The sequence below is a fragment of the Ciconia boyciana genome, chromosome 2 (assembly GCF_034638445.1).
Source record: "Ciconia boyciana chromosome 2, ASM3463844v1, whole genome shotgun sequence".
Classification (NCBI taxonomy): Eukaryota; Metazoa; Chordata; class Aves; order Ciconiiformes; family Ciconiidae; genus Ciconia; species Ciconia boyciana.
The window spans coordinates 128,984,899-128,998,247 of NC_132935.1; the positions used below are offsets into that span (position 1 = coordinate 128,984,899).

Sequence of the window (13,349 nt, forward strand, 5' to 3'; positions counted from 1 at the left end):
AGAACTTCTATTTGCCTTGATTTCTGAAAGGTTAAGATCTTGGATGTTTAATGCAACATAGATAGACTTTTATGAACAAAAACATGTCAGGATCTTCAAAATGACCTCTGGTTTTGTAACCACATTCAATTCCTTGTAGTTAACCCAAGCATTTTGGTGGTCTAACTTCCCCATTTGCAAATACAATACGGTTAGATGTAATCTAAACATCTCACTTTGAATAAATTGATGTTTTTTCTGCAACTGCATGCTAAGCTTTTTAATGAGGGCCTATACAACTAAGAATTGCATATATTATACATGTAAAAGCCATGATATTAACTTGTTCTTTATTTATGTTCACGTTCTTAAAATCAGAAACTTTTGCTTTCCAAGGAGAGAGGCCATGCTTTGTTTTAAGAATTATTGTTCTAAATATTCAGTTATTGTGTTTCATTAATAGAATAAGGTATGACAGGCAGCTATGAGTTTAATGATAAATTACTTGGAATAACCATGTTGCCATAGTACCACATAAAAATAGTACGTGTAACATGAATTAAAAATTCTCTTCGTTTTTCTACATTTGTTTCAAAACCTTCATTCGCAGTGCACCTATGCATTTTAAAATACAAAAAGGCTATGTGGTCAGTACTCATAGTACAGTAACTTTCTCATCTCTCCCAGAGTTCATTGCAATTTCCCCTCATACATTAACCATTTAATCGACCCACCATAAAATAGTCATCTTCTTCAAAATACCCTGGATGTCACAAGTAGTATTTTCAGGAAAAAATCTTGCAAAGTGGTTGATTAGTCATCTAGTCAAGACTTTTCGAATGAGAAATCTTTCAAAGTCCTTCTCATTCCTCAGTACCATATGTAACACAGTAGTCACCACTCGAAGGAGAGAGCTGATCTCTTGCATTGCCAACCACGATGCAGTTTCCAGTATTGCTCTGTCTTTAGCGTTGTACGCACAGGCCAGTTATTTGGTTAAGAACCCACAAATATTGTATCAATGCAAGTTAAGCCGCCATTACATTTAAATGAATAGGAAAATGGTGGGGAATAATACAGAATAAAGCAAAGATGCCTGAACCGTGACACCTCTCATAGGTAAGACAGAGCTGTGCCACGGGTAACATGGGGCAGAAACGAAGGACTTGTCCCGGTTCTGTGTAGGGCCGAGTGAGATGGTGCTGCAGTCCACTCCTGGCAGTGAGGGCAGAGCCCGGCAAGGAGGGCAAGTTGACTTCGTTGTTGTCATTGCCGGTCTGGTGTGACCCAGCAGGAGAGCTGCTGGCCTTGAGGGCGGTGAGGAGTTGGTGGCGTGGCTGGTGATTTCTGGGCGGGTGGAGAGGTGCAGAGTCTTTCAGAGGAGACGGCTAAAGGCAAATTCGGAACCATTGTTTCTACTTTTGACTGATATTAAAACAAGTATGTAATAGTGTTGTATAGAACAGCAAGTAACATATGCATTATTCAATAAATAGTCAAGGCAGCTACTTGCTGATCAGTCATTGGGCTAAGAATTGCAAACACAAGGGAAAAAAAAAAGTGTTTGCATTTTTGAATCTTCTCTGCAGATTTCATAATTATGCCTTTTATCGAGGTGTTCTCCCTATTAATCAGGAAGAGAAGGCGTGAGATGCCGCAACATCATGTTCAGGCCAGAGGGGTGATCAGGGAAAATTTAGAAATAGGGAGGGAATTATTCTCCTGTGCTGATCACCATTCCCATTAATATTGACTGGGAATTCATAAGCTCTATCATGTTAAGGGCAAGTACTTCAGAGAGGCAAGATGGAAGAGAAAGTTATTATTGGAAGCCAAAACTTTAAACTGTGCTTTCTCTTTGAGCAAGTTGATATCCTTAGTAGCAAAGTAAAAGCAATTCTGATTGTACTTGATGCTAAAGCAAGAAGCTGAAGCACTTTAAGCTCTTAATTACTTTAGCTACCAATAAAAGTTATTGCTTGTGAATTTCTTGGGGCTGTTTCTTTCAAATGATTGGTTTACTTCTGTTTAAAAAGTCGTCTAAAGCTACTGACCCTCTCCTAAAGAGTAATGATGTTATTTATAAAATTACACTAATAAAATGTATTTAACAGTGTTAGTGTGAGGTGATTATGGTTCTTCTTGTGTGCAACCTGACTATTCAATTAATCACTTCTAGTTTGCAAGGTAGTTTATCAAAAGGAAGCACTTAAAACACTTAAAGCACTTTGATTCTACCTAATCAAAAGTTCTCCGTATCATAATTTATTTATTTGACTAAAATTTGCAAAACACAAACTGTGAGTTACACAAAAATAGATTCATAACTTTTCAATAATGTATGAAAGATTAGCTACTGAACCATATCCAATCTATTATGATGGAATTTAAGTTCAGTCTCTTCTGATATAAATGTGGATATACTGCTGGTGTATTGACATATTTTATAGTAAATATTAATGTATTAATTGTTGTATGCAAAGCTATTGGAGTACATATGTATTGGGGAACGCTTCTCTGAAAGAGCAATATACTTTCAAGATAGAAGTGGGAATGGTACATTTTATCCTTTGCTATAACTTTTTATGGAAAATTAGATTTGGAGATGTGAGGTAGGACTCTTTCTTTGTCCTTTATCTTTTTAGGAAGCAGTAGTGTTCAAAATGGCTCTGCAGTATCCTCATTATTGGAATCCCAAAATGAAAGGAGTTGCTTGTCCCGCAGCACCAGGACCTTAGCTTCTCTCTGCGTTTTAGAGGAAAAGACTTGGACATCATATTCCTTTTGCTGTGGTGTGTGCATGGGGCTCTTTGTAAGAGCCTTTTTCACTCCCCTAGGGACCTTTTTCAAGTGTTTTACATAGCACATTACACGCGGAACATAAATTAATCTGTTTCTTTTCCACGTAACAGAAATAACCAAATAGCACTTTAAAATGTTCTCTTTTTTCCCTGATATGTGAGATTTGTGTACAAGCATGTATCTGGAGAAGATATAATGCTGTAAGTGTGGTTATAAGGGTTTTATCAGTATAAGCTTCGGATAACTGCATTACTCACAAAGCCATCAGTGAGTTATGCAGGTTGTCCAAAACGAGTGCCAATAAAACCATAATGTGGTAGCTTTTCTGTACATAAAGATGTCATATTTTAAACCTCATAATTTGGAGCATTCCAGGGTTTAAAGCAAGGCTTGCTGTGTGTTCCCTTCAAAAGCCTGGATCTTTCCTCCACAATGTTGTAAAACTCCTGTTCCTAACTGTGCAGGGCTGCAAGACGCCAGAGCATAAATCTGTCACAGGGTAGGGCTGAACACTGTCAGATTTATACCTCACTATTTAGTTAATTTACTTCTTAAAACCAAGGGTTCGGCTGAAAAATAGGCGACTAAATTAAGAGGCAGATTTAGAAGGTACTTAAGCGATTCTGTTGATGCAAGATGGGGATTTTACGCAGGTTATGAACTTGAACGTTGGCAGGTCGGAGTCTTTTTGTCTGGAATATCGATAAAAGCTGATTTGGTAGGATTCAATCTACCTGTTAAAATGCAATACGCTGTAAAACTATAAATGGAAAAAAAAGAAGGCTTTCCAATCGGTTAGGACAAGAAGCCAAAATATACAACTAGAAATTTCTATCAGTCAAGTCACTGAAGCATTTTTAAATCTCACTTGTCATTTTTATCAGTTCTTCATCTCTTGTCATAGAATGCCCATGTGAGAGAAAGCATGTGTGTATGAAGTTAAAAACAGACCATAACGCACGGTATTTAAAATATCTTCCTGGTATCTGAAATTTCTAGTTGCCAGGGGAATGGAGGGTTGTCACGTAACAAAACTGGAGATAATTTATTTCAGCTTGATCGGAGTTCAGGGGTTTCTTCCTGCCTTGACCCAATTCACTGAATTTTCTTTCCTTTTCAGTTCTTTCTGGGAATTTTTGTTGGTTTGGGAAAAGAAAGCACTCCCTGATTTTCTTTAGTTTCTTTAGAAACTATTAAATATGATAATGATTCTTCGTGCTGTTATTGCGTTGTAAATAACGAGTTGTGCGATTGAGACCCACAGCATCTTTCTGAAAAATGCCAACAGGAAGCATTATTCCCAGTTTGAGGATTATGGTGTTCCTTTGCCAATGCCAGTGTCAGTGCACGGATCTCCTGACTCCTGTGATTAAAGGAGGTTCTTTGTTAGTTCTGTGCAGGATACTCTTCATGTTGTGCTACTTTCATACATAGGGCTGATAGGTGCAGACTGTCAACCTATGTTTTGGATAACATTTTGCTGTTGGCCTTGAACCGCTTTAAAATTGGCAGTAGCACATTATGTCCTCTAATGTCTTACTGGTTTTTTTTCTTTCTTAGTAAGCATTTAACTCAGTGGTTCGTAGGTGGATGGAATACCTTTTGTGCTCCAGCAGGTTTCTTGTTCTGTGAAGGTAGAACTAGGGAGGAGGAAAACTAGAAGGTGAAAGGAAAGGTTTGTTCGGGGAATGGTGTTTGCTTTGGGTGCTCTGGAGTTTGCAGTGGGTTGATTGTTTAGTATAAAAAATATTTTGGCATGTTTATGTAATGTTAAGCCATTGCTTATACTGTGTAAGTCCTAGTCATAGAGTAGAGACAGCTGCTTGGATACCTGACAAAAGAATAAAAAGAAGAAAGTTGAAATTCTCTGTGCAGCTAGGCTATTAGGTAATCGTTAGTATACACTTCATATTAATTATTAGTGCCTAATAGAAAAACTGCTGCTGAACTGAACAAACTGTATTCCTTATCCTCATCTCAGCTGCTATATTTCAGTTGTGTTCCCAGTCCAAATTTTTACCATGTTCGTATCATGTTTATTGAAGAAAGAAGCATAGGTAATCTAGAAGGAAAAGGGTAAACCTTTGCTGATCTCCCAGTCATTACTGAATATGGGGTCATATGCTCCTCCAACTTTCATTAGAAGCAAATGAAAGGAAAAAAAATAGCATTTTAATACAAAAATGTTTCAGGCTGTACGAGAATTATGAAAAAATCCAGTATTGCCCTGTCAGCTAAAGAGGGGGAAAAGGAGCAAACTGGCTCCTTAAAAATATTCAAATAAAAAGAACAACACTGCATCATTATCTTTCTATTTTTTATGTATTTTAATTCAGTCTGTTCTTTGGTTTAGGCTTAAAATATTATTAGTTTAGAAAAAAAGTTACATGTTTGGCAGCATTTGTTTAATATATTTTAAAAAACTAGTTTAAAAAAAATCCCATTTGGCACTAGTGAGATGATTCTTTTGGTGAGCCTATTGCTGCCTGTACCTATAATTCACTGCTGCTGTTTTGTTTGTTTTTTCTCTGTTGCATTTAGGTTATGTAGTTTCAGATACAATCTATTAAGTGGAGTATTTTTCAGTAGCTGAGGTTTTCCCACCTGCCTACCCTAAAACACCTGCAACATATGTTTGTGTAACCCTGCAATGCTTTGTGGTTTGGGCCTTGAGAAATTCCCCCAGAGCTTTTTGCTTATAAACAGCTGAGCAATTCATTTCTCTAATGACGAGTGCTTTTCCTTTGGCGTTGAGGCAATAGCATGTTCACTAAAATAAGTCTCATTTTTCATCAGATATATTGAAAATCTTTTTTCATCGTTGTCTCTTATTCTGAACCTTCAGATTTTGCACAAGATTGTATTTGATTTTTTTTTTCTGTTAATAATACTAAAGGGGGGGAAAGGAAATACCTCGACAAAGAAGAAAAAACAAGTGAGATTCCTCCGCTTGCACCTGCCTGTAAACTTTTACGAATAATGTGTATTCAGATGGTGAAACGTTACGTTGCAGCAGTAACCTGGTTTTCCTGGTACGTTGTAGAACAGTCTGCCTGTGACTTCTGTCACACACAAGCGGGCTTTGCTGTATCATCGCAACTCCGTGGGTAATGTGATGCGATATGTCTCCAGAGGCCAGGGAGGAAGAGGGTTATAACTAGGGAATTTGAGCATACGAGCTCAAATTTGAGCATACGAGCATAAGGAGCACGATCCTTAGCTGGTGGGAACTGCTTTTCAGCGGTTTATGCAAGTTTAGGGAATCTCTGCTGCGTTCGGTGTGATTCTGGCCATGGCCTCAGCCCCCCGCCTGGGAAAAGAGCAGGTGTGGGTATAACTTAACTCGGCCCCGTGTCCCTGGAGGAGAATAAAGCCAAATAGCAAGTTCCCAAGAACCTCCTGCCAGCCGTGGGATTTGGAGTGAGTCAGTCTGGTGGTGGCTGGGAACAGAAGCAGGAGGACGGGGCTTAGGGCTTCAGCAGGCAAATGGCGGGGGGGGGGGGATCTTTTAGGCAAGGCAGGGCTCCGAGGCAGGAGTATCTCAGAGATACCTGAAACATTTTAAGGCATCTCTTGCCTTTGGGCTGTGGCTAGTACATTTTGAAGAGACAAAGTCCAAAATCACATCAATTTCTATGTGTGCTTCTATATCTGAATTTCATACATTCTCCTTTTAAAAGTATAAATTGGGCACTTTCTACCGGTTGAAACTAAGCTTGCTCTAGCTAGAAATTAAGATTAGAAGAATTATAAAACCAGCAGACTGCTCCTACAAAATGGGTGTGGGGAAGAGGGGTTTCTAGCATTGGCACAGGCAGCTTTTCTCTCTGATTTCTGCACTCTTTCCTTAGAAGGGGAAAAACATAAATGTGTTAATCTGTATAACGCCCTTACACAATTTCTTAGGGGGATTCAACAAACTACTAATTTGAAGGGTTGATTTCACTGTCATTTTAACATTCTCCTTTTAAGAAAAAGCATTTTATCTGAGGTACTAATAAAATACTTAAATAAATTGAAAAAGAAAAGGAAAACTTTACTTGCTTAAGTAATTAAAAATACAAATAGGATCATTCTGAATTGCACTGTGTAGGAAAAAAATGTGGTTACTGTGAATATTTTAAACAACAGAGCTATGTTTTGCTGTAAATAAACTTGTTTAGTCTTCAGTCCTAATACATGGAATATCATATAGGGGACAGCTCAAATTGGATGCTTAGAGAGGGGAATTAGTTTAAAATTCATAAAGAAGTGACAATGTAATTGTATAGGTTTTCCTTTCTGTTTCTTATATTTAACTTACTGAAATGGTTAAAAACAATATAAAATTTAAAGGACAGTCACAATGACATAAAGGTCTTAATCTTCATAACAGCATATTTTTTGCTGTCTGAATTTCAGTTTTCAGAAGTATTTAAAATTTCTGTGGTGATACTTCACAGATTCTTGTCTGCTAACATATATGTCAGGTTGGCTTTTTTTAAATAATGAAATTTTCCAAAAAGATATCTCTGTAGTGTTACAAAAGGATTTACAGCAGGAACCCTTGGTATTTACTGTCTTGCATTTCTAATGTTTTTTCAACAGCATTTTTTCTGAGGGCTTTTTTTTCACTGCATGCAATAGTACTTTAAACTGCTTCTTCCTTTGATACCTTTAAACCTCGTAGGAATTTAAATAGGCCCCTGTGAAAGTAATGCTTGAGCCTCATTCATATGTTTGAGTTAGATCATTATTCCTATTAATGGCTTTAAGTGCTTAGATAGTAGATCAGCCTTTCGTGTCTTGAATTGCTTGTCATTTCTGCATAAATATGTTTCAAGATACTGTTCCACATGATCTTTTCCTCTTTTTTTTTTTTATTCAGAAGCAATGTGTTATAATCTTTTTTTTATTTATTGGGTGGTGGAAAAGAAATTTCAATGGTTTTGCTAAGTTTAAAATATATACTGAGCTATTGGAAACAAATTGCAAAACTGGCTAGCAGCTGGTAACGTGAATTTTTCAAAGGGCTGTCTTACGACTTAGAAGTGCCCCTTATTTTAACCATCTCTTACTCTTCCACCTTGTTGAAATGGTCATCAGGACACATAAAGAAAAAAGTTATTTAATTCATGGGAGAAAAGTTACACTGTTTGATTACTCGCACAGTCGTCACAGAACCATCAGTTATCCTCATCACGTCAGTTTGGATTTGATTATCATAGAAATGCATTGAATTACCAAACTAGAGCAATAGTAACTAAAGCTGATTCATTGTTATTGCTGTCAGTTGATGAGGACTGACTTACAAGCCATATGAATGGGTAGAGTTATGCAAATATTGTTTTTATAACAGGAGACGAAAAACGTAGAGCGGCCATTATAATGTGGGTGGTAGGATAGATGAGGATTTTTTTTAATGCTTGTCTAATAGCTTTTAGTTGTTTCATTTTTGAATGAACATTGCAAACAGGATATATTTTAAAAATGTTTAATGTGTTTCCAAAGAAAGAAAATGAGACATTTCATGCAAGATTAAGTCTGACTGCAGGAAACGATCTGGAAATTCCCAGCCTTAAATTTGACTCCAGAAATCATCCTGGCCTTTGATATCTACCACCTCTTTAAATCTTCTTCTCTCCTTTTGTGCACATACAATATTTTCGTCTTTAAAATGCAACTCCTATATCTTCCTCCAAAAACAAGGCTTCCAAGGAAGGAGGGTTATCTGCAGTTATGTCGAAAATGAGAGGATAAGACTATGGATACTCCAGTCTCTAATGAAATCTGGAGGCCAAAAATACAATGTGTGAAACTGAAACAGCTGAAGACTGACTCCATCAAAAATATAATGTACTCTCACCTGTGAACGACTGTTTCGGAAAGGTCATTGTGTAGTTCATTAAAACTGTATTTACTACTAGCAGGACTTAAGAAGGCAGATCAGAATATAAGGCAACAGGCTATGAATGAATAAACCTCTAAAGCAAATACTTGGAAAGTATTTAGATCTCCTTTATACAATATATCTGATCATTATGCAGAAATTTACCAGAAATCCTCTTACACTAGAAATTATTTACTTTAAGCCATTTCTCTTCTTTTATATATATATATATAAAAAAATATATATATACACATATATATATATAAAGGGCCTCTCTGTACCTCTCTGTTATTTTGGTTTCATCTGCATGCAAATTTTTTAACGTAAAAATATTTACTTCCCCCTCCAAATAATGTCCTTCAGGATGCGTTCGTTCGATCGAGATACTTTATGCATGTACTGTGGTCTACACTTAAGCAATGTTCGGTGGATTATTAGATCCAAAAAGGATGATTTCAGAACTACTGTAGGCAGCGTGCTTCAGTGAAATAGTTTCATTGCGGCAGAGGGGGAGACTAACAAGTGGCTTCTGGTTTCAATATTGATTATATACATTTTATTGTAGGAGAACAGTTCTTTATTAGTGGCCTCTGTTTTGAGCAGGGTGAAATTTGGAGAGAAGAAAGGCTCCGTGTGCCATCTAGTGGCACTGTTCAGGTGGTCTCGCTAAATTTAATTCCTGGTGTAACCAAGACACTGCTAGCGATGCATTCAGTTCAAAATGTTAGCTATAGTTTCTCCTTACTATTACCATTTTCTTTAAAAACATATCACTTTAGCTTGAAGGTGGTAAACTTCTATACCTGAGCGAAAGGAAGAAATCAGATCTGTCTCTGAAGTTGTCCAACAATTATTGATGTAGTTAGAAATGTTACCACTGCAGCCACCAGCCTCATTGCTGTGTGGAAGAACACTAATTTCTGTGAGCACAGAGTGGACTTACTGGTAACACTTGGTATTATTTTAAGTATTTTAAGACTTAACTTTTATGTAACTGGCATTACTGCTTTGAGAAACCAAGATCCTGAGAAAAGAAATTATTCTTTAAATTTCTAATCTTCATTAATGAGCATACTTCTTGTGTCTGCTTTAAATCTCTCAGCAAATTCCAATAAGGTAATCTTCTTTTTTTTTTTTTTTTTTTTTTTTTTTTTAGAGAAATCCAAGACCAGTGACTCATCAATTCCAACAAAATTTAGATTATTACAAAGCACGTGGAGCAGACTTGATGAACAAAACCCGGTAAGCTATTTCTGAGTATGTGTTCACTGCACTAAGACCTTACATAAACAAAATGTTTCAGAAGTCACTTTTATCCCAAACAGGAATTACAGAAGCAGTATTAGAAGCACATGTGTTTGTTTCATTACATTTATTTTTAATCTTTACCTTGCCTATTATTACATGAAAAATAAAAGTTTTACAGATAGCGTTGCAGTCAGCTCGCTGGCATTTTTTTAAGGCTAAGGACATTTGTACACAATGACGTGTATACTAAAAGCAGGGGTAGAACGTTGCCAATGTGAGTTCTGTAGCTGAACTACTTCGATAACGCATCTAATCGCAATCTGGAGTATCCATCTACCAGAAGCTGTGTAAGTTAAATTGAATTAATGTAAATCCAGTTTGAAGTAATTCTCACTAAACCATTTTGCAGCATTCCTCCCTTGTTTTAGAAACGGTTTGTATCAATACTGCTTAAATTCCTTGTCAAGGGCATTTTATCTGGTGGTCACGAGCATAGAGGTGTCCATGCCCCGACTGGGTGGCCACAACGTGGGTGCCGATTGCTGGTGGGTGGTGGCTGCTGGTGGCTGTGGGGCAAGCCAGCGCAAGATGCAATGCCATGCTTCAATTTATACTGTCACAGGCAGTTTCTTGGATTGCACGTGGCCTCAGCCGTATACTGTGCCTGCTGATTCATAGGAACTTGATGGCTTTTAGACCTTTGCACCTCTGTCAAATTCTGTGTAAATCAGTTACATTAAAAGCTAGCTAAAATTAAAGTGGAGTGGATTAAAAAGTTCTTAAAAATGGATAAAGGAGCAGAAGTTAAAGCTGAGTAGAGTGACTGCAAAAGCATCTTTTTTTTTTTAAACCAGGCTTTAAAGTTGTGGAAGGGTGTCAAAAATTACTACATTCTATTGCATTTTCTGAATGTTTTTACTTATTTATTCTTTTAAAAAAAGGTCTCAAGAGTTCCCCAAACTTGAAAAATAAGTTATTTGAAAATTCCAAAAGAAACATGTCAAAGATTTTTAAAGAATAAATAAACCATAAAGCCCAAACAAGAATGACACCTGTTGGAAACCTCTCAATTCTAAGGAAACAAATGTCCATTAAATCTATGTAGGAATACAAATTAATTGCACACATATATACAGGATACACACCAAAGGAGAGGATAAATAGTTCAGAATAGTTCAGATAGAGGAATAACTGGGATACATTTATCTCAACACAGGAACATTTAGAGTAGGTCAAATGTGGTAAATCTGTTTAAGATTGGACTAAAGAGAGAACTGGAAGGTGTAACATTAGGAAATGTTTGTGCAGTGAGCAGAGAGATGGATTAGATCAGCTACCAGGTCTTTTTCATCTTTAATTCCACAGGCTCAATGATATATTTGAAATATCTTGGCAAATCTCTAATATATACTGCTTATTTTATCACATATAAAACTTTTTACTCCATCATATTCATACATTTGTCTCTCATCTCTCATAATGGCTACTTACTGAAGAGAGAAATGCCTTTGAATAAGGCTTGCTTAAAACAAAACATTTTCATCTTAGCAGAAAACTGCAGAGATTGAATCATCTTCCTACTGCTAGTTTAAAAATATACCATTCACAGTCAAGGTCAATGATGCTTATTGTGATGAAACAAAATTGTTTGCTTCATAGATGGAATTCACATCTCCTTGATACTCGTATTTTTAAACTGATGCCTTACTTTTAAATGCATCTGCTGATAACTCTACAACGTAATCAATCAGCATTTTTCTTGTAATTGTTGTACATGTCTGGTACAATTAGATGGCTAAAATGTAGACATTGATCCGTGTTTAATGGCTGTAATCATCCTTTGCATTAATATATCAGACATTTAAATGGTAAGAAATAGATACATTTTTCTTACTTTCCTGAACTTTGGCTCAGTTTTAACGTATCTCCTCCAGAGATCTGCCACCTCGCTATTGTTTATTTTCTGAAGCTATGATTTAGAGAAATTGCACAATAAATTTTACTTCAGAATACTTTTATTAAGACCACCTCTTGACAAGAAATTTGGATAGCATCATTATTTATTTTTCATGTAAGTGTATGTGTTCTGAGCTAATAATTAGCAGTGTCGGTTCATAGCAGAGCCAAATCACACATAGGTATTAGGAGCTGCGATAACTATCCTTTCTAGTTCTCAAATAATTATAAAACATTATTCCACATTATTGTTGAAGCATTTTTTAAAATCATATTTCGGACATAACGGCTTAGAGAAGATTTTTGGTATTTATTGTTCCTGTAAAGTGAAGTTTCTCAAAAAGTCTCTTTCCAACCATCTGAAAAAGGCAAATAAACTAACTTCTCCTGGTTTACATATATGTGAAAGCAGCAAATTAAACAGTGTAGAAGGAAAACTGCCACTTTTTATTAAGCAAGATACAGCTGAAAAAAAAGAAACAAGAAAGAAACAAGCTGGTGGACACAAATACACAAGCTTCCATATAAGCTTTGTCTCCTGCATCTGTGGACCATCATGATTCCAATGATGCAGTTAGCTCAAAGTGTCCAGTGGCTTTGTTGCTTGGGTAGCCTGTCAGAGAAAAAGGTTTACTTCCAGTAGATATAATTTTTTGTGCAACGTCAAGGATTTTTTTATTGATTGTCAAGGCTCTAGACCTAGAGACAACACAAACCTAGGACTCAATGTGCAAGCCATTGTCTTCTTTCTAAGGTGATGTTTCAAGTGAGTGATATATACCCCCCCAATCTTGGTGATTAGTTTCAGTAGACTGAGGGGAAAAATATGCCAAATATACTAAAGATTGGATTCTGAATCTCAACCAAGTTATTACTGGCATGACCCCCGAATTCAGTGATGTAATTAGATTCATTGCAAACTGTTGATAAGTGATTGATATCTGCTAAGCCAACACCTGGCATTTCTTCTTCCACCTTCAAAGCTACAGTCTTCATTTTCTTTCTGGAATGGAGAAGACATTAAACAAAAGGCCCTGTGCTGACTCTTCTGATGCCACATATATGTGATGGAATAGAAAAAAAATCCCCTTTTTTTCCTTAAGTGTCTCTGCAGTACCTTGGGGAACTGATTAATAACTCAGTCTGCTAGGTAGTAGCAGAGTAAAATTTAATAGTAATAAACATTTTACCATGTCCTCTTCTTTAAAATCATTAGGACCTATTCAGTTTGCTTTTGAAACCATTTGGGACTCCTGCAAGAGTATTTTATAGTTCTGAAGATGCTGTCTTTGTAGTGACTTTGTCAGTCATTCTCAGGTGGCTACAAAAAAACTTTTTGTAATATCGGCAGCAATCAATAAAATGGGAAGACAGAGAAACATCCCATAATCGTTATTCAGCAATCATTCCTTTCCAGCTTCCACAAATTGGGAAGCAGCACTTTGTCCCAGTTGCTGCGCTGCTGTTCCTCCTAAAAAATCCTACATGCTGTCTT

General features: G+C 36.5%; 1 protein-coding gene across 5 annotated transcripts in view; it reads left to right on the plus strand.

Moving 5' to 3' along the window:
- TBC1D5 (TBC1 domain family member 5) overlaps positions 1-13,349 on the plus strand; it is a 330,026-nt gene that overhangs the window by 258,206 nt on the left and 58,471 nt on the right. For all 5 annotated transcript variants that reach the window (XM_072854018.1, XM_072854017.1, XM_072854022.1 and 2 more), the window contains one exon: positions 9,807-9,892. In XM_072854018.1, the coding sequence (XP_072710119.1) occupies positions 9,807-9,892 (86 nt within the window). The remainder of the gene's footprint in view (positions 1-9,806; positions 9,893-13,349) is intronic.